This window comes from Portunus trituberculatus, chromosome 50 (genome assembly GCF_017591435.1).
Source record: "Portunus trituberculatus isolate SZX2019 chromosome 50, ASM1759143v1, whole genome shotgun sequence".
NCBI classification, from domain to species: Eukaryota; Metazoa; Arthropoda; class Malacostraca; order Decapoda; family Portunidae; genus Portunus; species Portunus trituberculatus.
Window position 1 is genome coordinate 19,281,119 of NC_059304.1, and position 13,163 is coordinate 19,294,281.

Genomic DNA, 13,163 nt, shown 5'->3' on the forward strand with positions numbered 1-13,163 from the left:
CTCTGGTAAACTCTGGAACTCCCTGCCTGTGTCTATATATCCAACTTCATATGACTTGACATAATTCACGAGGGAGGTTTCAAGACCCTGTGCTTTGGATAATTCTATCAGCTCTGTAAGGAGACTGGCAACTGTGTGGGCTTTTTGTTTTCGTTATATTTTTGTCCTTGGCCAGTCCTCTCCTCTTTCATCAAAAATCCCTTAGTTTTCACCTTTTTTATTTTACTAGTTTAATTCTCAGTGTAGACGATAAATTTTTCTATAGTAGTAAACTTTTCATATAGAGGAGGACAAGAGCATTAGTGTTCTGTATTTCAGGGACCCCTCACTTCCCAGATTGCAAGATCATAATTCTTCAACTTAAACATATTTATCCTCTGTCAGATGAAAGGATGCCAGCCCAAATTGTTTCTGCCCAACCAGACAATGAACCAGGGATCTCTTGATATTGAGCCAAGGGTGCTGACCAGGGCACCACCACGATGTGTCAATTACTTAGAGAGGGACAGAGTGAGGAGACTAAGGATCCCTTCATCTGTATCTTTATTCCCTCAATGAGATCCTCCCTACAAAAATAATATCACCTTGGTATACACACACAACAGAAAGCTGTAGTTGTATCACACTGGTCTTGTCTCACTATACACATGCATGCATAACTAATTGTACACTCACAAAGCTTACACTAAAGGTAAATCATTAATAACATGTTCAGTATACATTATATTGTATTTCCAAAATGGATACACAAGATCTAAATAATTACAAGGAAGGACATGTTTGTGAAGTAAACCTAAGGAGAGGAGTTAATTTATTGGATTCCCCACACAGTGACAGCACAGCCATCTTTACTCTGGCTCTCTTCTAACTCTCCTGCATCCCTCACCTTTCATCAAACACCTCAAATTTCCAGATGCTGCATAAAAAACAAACAGGATAAACAACACAACAAAATTCATTCTTCACACAGATCCCAGTGACCACCAATACAAAAAAGGCAAAAGGCAAAAATTATCTACTATCCAAGACAGAAGAGAGTGAGGTAAGCTAATGGTGCCTCTCCTAACGATAACTCTGTCTAAGATGGAGCTCAGTGTGAAATAGTGTGAGATCAGTGTTGAATATTAGAGAAGTGTTAAATAATATAGAATCAGTGTTAAATAATATGGGATGCAATGTCAAATAAAGAGGGTTCAATGTTAAATGTATAGGTTTAGTCTTAAATAATGTGGGTTCAATGTTAAATAAAGAATACATGTGTTAAATATGTAGGTTTAATGTTTAATAATGTGGGTTCAATGTTAAAAAAGAATGTGGGTTTAACATTACATACATTGTTTCAAAGTTAAATAAAGTGATGCAGTTCAAAAGATCACAAAATTATCTAACAAATATTCATTCAGTATTTACTTTAAAAAATGATGTTTAGATTAATTAGGCCAATAAATCACCACTGACTCATAGCACAACTACCATGGATGGACAGAGCAAATGACCCCCTTGTTGTTTTCTTTCTTACCTAAATCCTACACTAACTCGACACTTCTCACCATTTCCCAACAGTCAGGCTGGCACCACATGTGAGCCTCCTTTGGTGTGTAGCCACTGCAGGAACAAGAGTACAGTGACCATGATACAGTTTGATAATGTAATGATGGTTGTGGTGGTGATGGTGACAATGACGATGATGCTACAGAGATGATGATGATAGTGAGAAACAATGGCAAAAATGAGAACCTGTACTGCTAAACTGCCTCCACCAGCACCTTATGGGAAGCCAGGTTGGTCTTGAAGCATTGCAAGCTGCAGAGGGACACACCAGTCTTGGAGCAGCTATACTTCCGAGGGTTGTGGCAGCCTGGCGCCCCACACAGCCTTGCCATGGGAGCTTGCCTGGAGGGGGGAGATTAACCCCTTGAGTACCATGAAGCATTTCCATATTCACTCTGCTTACTGTTTGGTGATTTTATACAGCTTCAGAAACTTAAGTTGGGGATTATAGTATTGAAGACCATGGCCATTAATCTTCTGACCCCTATAGACCTTTCCTAATGTCAATAAAATGGTCTAATTGTACACAAATCTCAAGGAAAAAATATCTCAGTACTGAACAGGTTAACCACTATTGTAGCAAACTTTCCCCTTCATTATTTAGTGACCATTTGTATTCCCTGAGTGAAGAGAGAGAGAGAGAGAGAGAGAGAGAGAGAGAGAGAGAGAGAGAGAGAGAGAGAGAGAGAGAGAGAGAGAGAGAGAGAGAGAGAGAGAGAGAGAGAGAGAGAGAGAGAGAGAGAGAGAGAGAGAGAGAGAGAAATAAAACACAAGTATCTAAAAAGCAACATATGATCTACAGAATGAGAAATGATATACACAGACAAAACCTTCAACTTCTCCTTCTCCTTCTCCTCCTCCTCCTCCAGTAATGGAAGATTTATACCGACATGTGTCAGTTTAACCCTTTCCAGTACTATGATGTGCTTCCATATTCATTCTGCTTCCTATTTGCTGATTTTATACAGCTTCAGAAACTCATGTAGGGATTAAGATAGAGAAGATTAGGACCATTAATCTTCTGACCTCAAAAGACCCTACCTAAAAGTCAATAAAAAGGTCAAATCATACACATAACTCAAGGTGAAAAACGTGTCCCAGTGTTGAAGGAGCTCAGCAAATGGAAGTAGTATACACTGTAGACATGTGAGATCCAAATAAGCGAGTTTCAAGAAAGATCATGTTCAGGAAAGAAACCTAAGGAGAAAAGCAAAGTATCTGATGTTATTCACAGAACCTCTTTAGTGAGGGTCCCTGCAACAAGTGAAGGGTGTGTGGCTCTCCTGTTACCCCTCAGCTTTCAGACAGCACCTCTACTCTCCAACTGCTGCCTAAAAAACAACATGGCTAAACAGTACTACAAAATCCACTGCTCTGAGCCAAACCCTGCCTGCTTCTGTATTTCTTCCTATAGAAGGAGGTTTCAAGACCTTTGTCCCAGACTTTTGGCTAACTCTATGACTCTTTTAGGGAACTGGCAATCAAGCGGGCCTTTTTTATATTTTGTGTTGCCCTTAGCCAGCTTCCCCTCTTGCAATGAAAAGAAAAAAAAGAATGAGCACTCTAATCCCACAGCATACCTCTCAGTCTGGCCTTTTTATTTTTTTGTTGCCCTTGGCCAGCTTTCTCTCTTGCAGTGAAAAACATGTATAAAAAAAATTGATAAATAAATAAAAAAAAATCCCTGAGGAACACTCCAATTCCAAATTATCATACTTCTCAGTCTGCACCTCCATGGGGAAGCTGTAGGAGGTGGGTACCGAGAGGCTCACCCCGTCCCGGGTGTTGACGTAGGAAAACATGGGAATCACTTTCTTGGACGACCTCAACCGGCTGATCTTTGCCACCTTGGAGTCTTGCTTCTTGAGGAGGCGGTCAACTGTTTTTTTCTGCAAACAGACAACGCTGGTATATCAAAGTGCACTTTCAAGATTCACCAATACACTCGACCCTCGAAACAACGGACAAATGCGTGCACGACCCTGCCTGTAGATTGCCAAAGTTCGTTCTTTGCAAAAGTACGTAAAAAACTGTATAAAATGTACGTAAAATACTGTGTAATCATTAAGAAATCATTCAAGCAGTATTACAAAGCATTAAGTACAACAAATAACCTGAAATAGATGACATGACCACGGACTGAAGATAAAACATGGCGGCCAACAGCTGATGACGCGACCGACCCGCCACCTACCGGACAATAATTTGCCAGGAACGGACAATCGCGCACATTTTAATATTTGTCCGTAGATTAAACCGGACTCCAGAATTTGTCCGTAGTTTCCGAAATCCGTTGATGGGAGGTCCGTTGTTTCGAGGGTCAAGTGTATATGCATTCTTTATTCATTATGTCCTGTGTTTTATCTATATCTTTTAAAGTCTATAACTTCCTTCACAATTTTCAAGCCATCACCACTGAGGCTGAGATGCATTGCTACAGCATGGAGCCTGACAATTCTTTTATCATCTCTTGTGCTTTATCTATTTGTATTTAGTCCTTGTGTTACGTAATCTCTCTCTCCCACTCCTAGATCCTTCACAATCTTCATGCTGAAATGCATCGCTACAGCATGGAACCTGACATCTCTTACTATCTCCTGTGCTTTATCTACCTATATTTAGTCTCTGGATTCTGTAATCTCTCTCTCCCACTCCTGGATCCTTCACAATTTTCAAGCCATCACCACTGAGGCTGAAATTCATCACTGCAACATGAAACCTGACATATCTTTGATTATTTCCTATGTTTTATCTATGTATTTTCAGTCTATGTGTTCTGTAATCTCTCTCTCCCACTCCTAGATCCTTCACAATCTTCATGCTGTCACCACTGAGGCTGAAATATATTGCTACAGCATGGAACTTGACATCACTTACTATCTCCAGTGGCTCATTTATATATTTTTAGTCTCTGTGTTCTGTAATCTCTCTCCCACTCCACGCCATCACCAAAGAGACTAAACCACGACTGCAGCCTCTCAACCGACACCCTTCAATCTGACTTACTCTCTACAAAACGTCACTTCCTAGCCACTCATAACACCAGGCCACTCCCAAGACTGTGCTCAACATACAACTCAAACCACTAAAAGACAATTACTTCCGTGTCTTAACATGGAAAACTTACATTGAGCCATTCTAACAAATTCTCCATAAAGCAAAAAATTGGCAAAGTGATGTTGCTCTGATGTCAATATTTATTTTTTTCCCTGAGTAAGAAGGATAACCAGCCAAGGGTAAGAAAAAGTGAGAATGGAGGAGGAAAAAAAAAAAAAAAAAAGTTGTGGGGGGCCACTGAGATGCCAGTCCCCAAACAAATGTAGTCAGACCGGGACACCAAGAATGAAATAAAAGTCATCATTAACTATCTTTGTTTTTTTTTTCAATAACTCATTTCTGACCCATAACACACACACACACACACACACACACACACACACACACACACACTGAATGCATACCTTATCTTCCTCTCTCTTCTCTTGAGCCTGCTCCCTCCTCTTCTGGGTCTTAATTGCTTTCTTGGCCAGCATTTCCTTTGTGACAACCTTCTCCTTAAAACCTAAAATATGAGAAAGACAATTAGTGTGTCAGTGTGTCAAATATGTGCAGTGTATCATGCAGCAACTATTAGTGTGTCAGTGTGTCAAATATGTGCAGTGTATCATGTAGCTGGTAGGCTGGTGGTGTGTGTATGGTGTGTGTGGTGCATGTGGCGGCAAATGGTGAGTGGTGTGCAGCTCACCTGAGGGAAGGGAGAGGAGTGGCTCTGCTGGTATGACTGGGAAGGTGTCGTCTGTACCGTCGCTCTTCTTCTCCTTCTCCATCATGGCTCTCTGCCGCGCTGTCATCAGTCTAGGGTTCTTCATTCTCTTCAGCTCATCATCAACCTGAAGATAACATTGTATCATCAAATGTCTTCAAACAATGGATACAAGCCTCAAAAGTTAGATGTAAAAAAGAGATAGGAAGGAGTTGGTTCTCAAACAGAGTATTAGATGAGTGGGACAGACTCAGTATCAAGTTGTTAGTTCTGAGTCACCAAGAAGCTCCAAAAGAAGGTAAGACAAATCAATGGAAGGTGATGATGGTGGAGATAGATACATGTGACTCAAACAGGGACTGCCAAAAGCAGCCTTGATGGTTTCTTGCAGCTTCCCTTATTTTCTTATATTTCATTTTGCTTATTTCATCTCCACAAAGTATGTAGATGTCCCAATAAATATAATTTTCTCAAAATGTAAAGTTGTTAAGGAATCATAGAAGAAATATTTCAAGGAAAACACAACTAAACCTTGAAAATGTAAAGGAAAAATTACAAATATGAATTTTCCTAATTTTTGACAAACCTAACCAAGCTTAACTCAATTTACAAACAGAACCCTATCCATGCAAAGAACATCACAGAACCTTTCCAAATATCTGAAAAATAAACTAAAAATTACCATATATCAATGTCATTTGTTATTTTCTTCACAAACCACAAGCTATGACAAAACTTACATCCAGAGCCAGTACTATCCATACAAGGAAAGACCAATGCCTGAACTACTCACACCCTGACGGCAGCCAAGCAGAGCACCAGCCACCCATCATTACCTCCTCCAGCTTGCCAGACTCAATGGCATCCAGCCACCGCTCCTCTTCACTGTCTGTGTCATCCTCCCCCTTGCCGTCCTTCTTCTTGCTGCTCTTCTTACTGTTGCTAGAACTTTTGTTTTTATCAGGCTTCACCTTCACTCCTTTGGGTGTATTCCTGCAACATCATTTGTACAGCTAGAGAGGAACTGACTCAGTGATTCACTACTTATACATAGGTTATTCAAGTTTTCAAGAGTGGTTTCATGACCCAGCACAGTTTAGTTTAACAAACGTTAAAAATCTGATTATTCATCTGTGGTCTTTGAAAACTACCCTTGAAGTATTCAAATACAAAAACTTAGGCAATGGTACATTTTGTCAGGAGAAGAGTCTGAAATCTTGATCTTCAGTTTCAAAGTCTGTGAGGGAGAATCTTCCACATCATCAACAGAAATGTCCATGTCTTCCACATCCTCCACATTGATGATCCTCTCAACTTCTTCTTTCTTGGAAGACTTTTTGTGTTTGTGTTTCTTAGGCTTCTTGACGGTCTCCATTGCTGCATCTGAGAACAATGTTAAGCTCTTCAAAACAATCTGAATTCAAAATCATGCATAACTTAAAATAATCTTCTCTGATTTGCTACATCTTGTCTTTGCATTCATGAATTCTTCCACACACACAACATCCCTCAAAGAAAGGGCCTGACCACCTGCTGCTCTAACATACATCAAATATGAGAGTCCAAACTAGTCTATCTACCTCTAGTGATGCCTTCTATACTCCTCTTGAAACAGTTCCTCTGTCTGTATGCCAAGCATGCTATCCCAGGCAAGGTGACTCACCAGACATAGACAAAGCACTACACATTCACCTACAGTTTCTTCTACATACTACCTTGCCTGCTCATCTTTGGAAAGTTATTATAAAACAGGCAGAGTTCCAGAGTTTATCAGTGAAGATGACATGCATTCGAGTGTCTATACTTTGCCAGGAATCAATATTTGAGACCATGCTTTCAAAACTAATGGTCTTAATGGTAGCCGTCCATCTCGGCCCATTTACTATTACCGACTCGGCCCACCTAGTGAACCAACTCGGACCATTTTTTAATACCAACTCGGACCACTCGCTGATATCCCAGCCTGAGACGGCACACACCACGTTGTGTCTGCGAACCATGAGTCCCTTGCAGGATGAAGGAGGAAGTGTTCAGAGAGAGAGAGAGAGAGAGAGAGAACCGTTACATCTCTCTCTCTCTCTCTCTCTCTCTCTCTCTCTCTCTCTCTCTCTCTCTATGAACACTTCCTCCTTCATCCTCATAAGTATCGCTGCAAGAATTACATAGAATTACCACAGAGCCTAGGGTCCAAGCTAGGAAAACTAGACTCGTTGCTCTATAATAATTTCTCTGTATATGTTGTTATATTCCATTGTTATTTCTGTTATTGTCTTGTTTTTTTTTTTGCCACAGTATTGAGGTGTTATAATAAAATAGTGTTCAAGTGTGTATTTTGTATCGCCAAATTTTACGCGTTTTTTTAATTTACACAGGGGTCTGCGGTCCCTATCTACCGTGTAAATGAAGGTTTTATCTGTCATTCAATGCCTCTCTTCATACATAGTTTAAGTTTTCAAATTATTCGAACCATCAGTTCAATTATATTTTTACCGCTCATTGCCTTATTATCTTATTCAATGCTTCTCTTCACGATTCGTGAAAACCTTGAATACCAAACAAAACTAACATGGTCAATACTTCCATACTGACATTCAGTGCTGTCACCAGCAGTGACACTACCCCAACTCCCACTGGAAATTAGAGATATTCGGCACCTGACACAAGCGAAAATCCCACCGGAAATGATGGAAGTTCATGTCTGACATCACCAGACACTGCTGAAGCTCCAGCTGACGACCCTACAGCTTCTAATGTTCATGAATCCATAACATATGAAAAGGTGTTCTCATCAACACAAAGAGGGCAGCATAAGCTTATAGACAGTTTAGGTTACACATACACAATGAAAAGAAAAACGCGTGTTGGTGTTCACTGGAGATGTACTGTTAGGAATAAGAATGTAAACTGTAGAGCTACTGTGAAAGAAGCAGAGATATATATCAGAGATCACAACCCTCATTGCCATCCACCAGAAACATGCTCTGCAATAACAACTAAAGTTTCAGCTCTTGTTAAAAAGAAAGCTTTAGAAGACGTGTTTCTCACGTGCCCCTAAATTCTTTACCTGCTCCTGAAAACCTTGCGCGTCAAGGAAATCGTAAACGCAGGGCAGCACGACCAGCTGAACCACTGGATTTAACTTTTGAACTAAGTAATAATCACATTCCTGAAAACTTTCTGCAATATGACATTACTATTGGTGACCGCCGCCATCTCTTATTTTCAACACCTGAACAGTTGTCACTGCTCAGCAAGGCAAAACAGTGGTATGCTGATGCTACATTTAAAATAGTGCGACGCCCTTTCACACAGCTTTTCAGTATACATGCATTTGTCCAGTGTGATAATAACTTGAAACAAGTACCACTGCTTTTCGTTTTGATGTCTGGGAAAAGACGGAAAGATTATAAAAAAGTATTTTCAAAAACTAAAGAACTTTTAGGTGAGGAACTGAGTGTGCAAGAGATTACGATTGATTTTGAGGAAAGTGTCTGGCGTGCGATCCCCGACGTCCTGCCTAATGTTTATATTCGAGGATGCAGTTTTCATTGGGGACAAGCAGTATGGAGGAAAATTCAAGAGGTAGGTCTGCAGGTATTTTATACGAATGATGCTGGGATACATAGATACCTGAGGAAAGTTCTTTCACTACCATATGTACCAGCAGAACATATAGAAGAACTGTTTTTAAAGTTCTACAGAAAAGCAGATGGTTGTCAATCACTTTTAAATCTTCTGGATTACATTAGAAGTACATGGATTTACTCAGATATCTGGCCTCCCAGGTCATGGTGCGTGTTTGCCAGAAGCATCCGCACCAACAATGATGTGGAAGGTTGGCACCACCGTATTAATCTGAAGGCACGCAAAGGCCAACTCAACTTTTACCTGCTACTAAAGCTGTTACATGACGAGGCCAAACTTGTCACCATTCAAGTACGTCTCCTCTCAGATGGTAAAGTATTACGTAGACAAAGAGCTAAATATATAAAACATCATGGGAAACTGGCAAGCCTCTGGGAGGAGTACAACGCAGGTGACAGATCAGCCAAAAGTTTATTAAGAGCTGTATCACACCATATCTGTGTGTATGTTTGATGTGATGTTTTAGATTTCATTTTGTTAGGTTCTATTAATTGTAGGCTATATATGTATGTTTTGAAAATTGAAACTATTTTCATGTTTTTATTCGTAACAAATGTTTTATAACTTGTTTTACTGTTTTGTGTATATTTTTTAAACTTTTTAAATAAGTAAAAAAAATTGTAGATCAAGTTTTCTTTCAGTAAACAGAAAATACTGGTACACACAGTGGTCCGAGTTGGTATAGGTGGTCCGAGTTGACAATGGGCCGAGTTGCCCTGTATTCTTCTTAATTAGTCACTTAGTTGATGATTAGGTGACAACATTTCACTTTAGTTGTGATACCAAATCTAACAAGAATCAGGACAATTTTTGTTGTGGTGGGTCAAAAAAGTGTCCCTTTCCATCAATGAATTATCGGGGTTAATACAGTGAATGAGGTGTGTGTGCAAGTGCAGTGCATGTCTGGGCTGCTTTGGTATACTGACAGACAGGAACTTGTATGAACTGAGGCATATCCACTTACCACTGGCATGTGGGTCGCCACGATCACCAGACTCCTTGTACTCTCGGTCTCTTTTCTTGCCCATGGTGAGATTGGCAGCAGTGATGTCTTAGTTGCTTGAATGAGGGACACCAAGTGGACCTGCTTTCATCTGCCACAGCCTTGCAATGCAATTTTGTCACTCAAGATTTGCCTTTGATGAGCACATCTGTCACAACAAAAAAATACAGTTAGGTACATAAGTAACATTTATTTTTCCAAACTCCACTTTTCTAGGCAAGCTAGTTGTGCATTAATAAGTATTGTACAGAACATGGAACCCTATCACAAAGTCACAATTCGAACACTAGTCAAAACAACAAAAGCTTCTTCATGTTGGAGAGGAAAGACTGAAAACAACATGATTAATATTGAAAACATGTACACTGACAAATTATCATCTGAGGGTAAGGTTTGCTTAGCTTTAAATTCATTTAGTTCACTAATTTTATGATCTGTGTCACATCTGGCCCCAAATAAACACTCACTGTCTGGACATTAGACAACTAAGGTTACTCCCATAAGGCCTCACACTCTACAGAACAAACACACAGGACAGTGAACATTAAGAAAACATTAATACAGCCTTTGTATCCACCTGATCTGCTCAATGAATAATAATGCGATAGCATTAACACCTTCACATTAGGGGTGAATTAGGTTAGATATATAGATACACTCAGTTCATTGCCTTCCTTGCTGCTCTCTTCATTGTGTAGATTGTGATTTAAGTTGTTACTGGCCGGAAAATAAACCACGTGAGGAAGTTGGTGTCTGCAATCCCAGAGACATAACAGAAGGCTTCACTCTGCCACACCTGTCATCACACATCATTGCCTCACCCACACTGGTGCTCCACAAGGCACAAGACAACATCGACACTCCAGACCCCACCTAAATTCTTCTTACGACCTCTTTTGCCTCATATTGCTTCTGGTATCATTTTACTCTTACACCAACACCAACATGGCTTTTGTTACCCTTCCCATCCTATAGAGCTTTTCACCGAGTAATTTAAACCCATTCATTCCCGTCGCATGTTGTTTATAACGTTGATAAAAATGTTTAAAAAATTGCGACTTTTTGGGGAGAGTGAGCAAAACCCACTCGTGTGATGGACTGACAGGCACTGAGGAATATCATTATGTGTGTTTGTTTGTGTGTGCGTATTGTCACATTATTTGCGCAAGCAAAAAATGAATGGCGGTGATTGGTTCTTTTGTTTGGGCACGCAGCAACTGACCAATAAAAATAATACATAATGAATCTAGCCAATCAGAGCCATTTGTGGAGAGAAGCAACTCTATTTGAATTTGTTCTATGGAAGATGTCTGCCCAGGCAGGGGGGCAGGGTGTTGCCACAATCATATCCATTGTATTGCCAGATTTTACAAATAGAAATAAGGCAATGACTTTATACTTAAAAAATGCTTTGTTTTACTGTAAAACTGTTTCCATAAGAGACAAGTGTGGAGATAAAATAAAAAAAATACGGATTTGTGACGGAAACAGTGTAGCTATATTCATTAAAACAGGTTGAAATCTACCAAAAAAATTTATTTCAGCCACGAGTGAGCTGTTAGTGTAACTGTAAAAATTAATCTCGCTTTGGTAGGTCCTGATTCCCTACAGTGTTCTAGTCTTGGTCCTTCCACAGAAAGAAGGAGCGGAGAGCACAAAGCAGGGAACACATCACCTACAAACACTCCCATAGTATAGACATCCCGTCACTTACCTCTAAGCTGCGCGGGTTGGGGATTGCCAGCAGTCACCAGATTTTTGTCAGATGTACACTGTTACCAATAAAGAAAAAGAACTCTCTCTCTGTTACACTATTAAGACGTGTGGTGTATGTATATGATAGAATCTCTCTCACTCTCTCTCAATATTTTCCTTATAATTCAAACAATGTTAATGAAATAATCTCTCTCTTTCTTAATATTTTCTTTACAATTGAAATAATGTTAATGAAAATCTCTCTCTCTCTCTTCTTAATACTTCCTTTACAACTGAAATAATGATAAAAAATTCTCTCTCTCTCTTTTTAATATTTCCTTTACAACTGAAAAAATGTTGATAAAAATCTCTCTCTCTAATATTTTCTTTACAATTCAAGGAGAGAGGTTGGGGTAAGTGCTTTCACTATAATGGTAACAGTGTACATCTGGCGACCGCTGTTCAACCCCTAACCGCGTCAACTGAGAGGTATGTGCCGGGATGTCTATACTATGGTAGTGCCTCCTTACCTTCTACCTTCAGGGCCGTGAGCCTGTGTGGTGCAGGGCGGGCGGCGGGAAGGTCCACAGTGCACCCTGGCGACCCTCAAGGCTGGACAGGGCAAGGGTGCGTGGCGGGGGTGTGGGTGGAGGTGTGGTCGCTGCAGTAGGAAGAGTTGTGTTGTCTCCGTGTCTTTCAGCAGCAGGGACAGCGAGGCTCGGGGGAGAAGCAGAGGCAAGCCACAAGTCAGCCTCCTCCTCCTCCTTATTTTAACCTGTTTCGCTTTTATATCACTTGTAGGTTACCACGTCGTCTTCTCTCCTTCATCACTTACACATTTGGTCTACTTAATTCATTTAGTCTGTCTCTTTTAAACTCGCTGTGGTGCAAGCGGCGGCAGGGATGGCGAGTGATGAGAGGTACGAGTGCATCTAGCGTAGGGGACTGTTTTGCCACGCAGGGCTGTCTGGAGAAGTCTCTGGGGCATTGGCCAATAGAAATTATGCGAAGGGCACTGTGAGAATACGGTGCTGCAGGATGGCTAGCTCACAGGAGAGATGGGGCGTCTTGCTGTGAAGAAAGAGTGAGGGAGCTGTGATGTTTACACTGGACATGACCATCTTGGTAACAGTTTGGTCGAGTTTCCTTTCACTGTCGCGTCAGATGCACTACATAAATCATTGAAATTCAGTGATATATCCAGGCATTTTGTTATTGCAGGTGCATTTTCAGAAATAAATCATTAATGTTACTGTTCAGTATGTTCCATGAAAGACAAGAATCGAAAAAAATAAATAAATAAAATAAAAATAAAGTCTCCGGCACACACCTAAGTTGTCATCATTCATGCCTACAGCACCGCTACCCACAGAAGGGGCAGCGGAGTGCAGACATCGAACAGCACCGCTACCCACAGAAGGAGCAGCGGACACTGAACAGCACACTTACCCACAGAAGGAGGACCGGACATTGAACAGCACCGCTACCCACAGAAGGAGCAGCGGA

General features: G+C 40.6%; 1 protein-coding gene across 2 annotated transcripts; it reads right to left on the bottom strand.

The window, feature by feature from the left end:
- Window positions 1–710: 710 nt before the first annotated feature.
- On the bottom strand, window positions 711–12,755 carry LOC123499711 (INO80 complex subunit B-like). 2 transcript variants are annotated; one of them, XM_045248120.1, is made up of 8 exons: window positions 12,195–12,755; window positions 9,924–10,110; window positions 6,505–6,697; window positions 6,151–6,307; window positions 5,297–5,441; window positions 5,013–5,113; window positions 3,268–3,440; window positions 711–1,893 (listed from the first exon to the last, which is right to left on the bottom strand). In XM_045248120.1, the coding sequence occupies exons 2-8, from the start codon at window positions 9,985–9,987 to the stop codon at window positions 1,746–1,748; spliced, it is 981 nt and encodes a 326-aa protein (XP_045104055.1). In that variant the 5' UTR covers window positions 9,988–10,110; window positions 12,195–12,755; the 3' UTR covers window positions 711–1,745. The 2 variants fall into 2 exon arrangements, with proteins under 2 accessions (XP_045104055.1, XP_045104054.1); XM_045248119.1 differs by having other exon boundaries at window positions 12,188–12,755.
- Window positions 12,756–13,163: the final 408 nt, after the last annotated feature.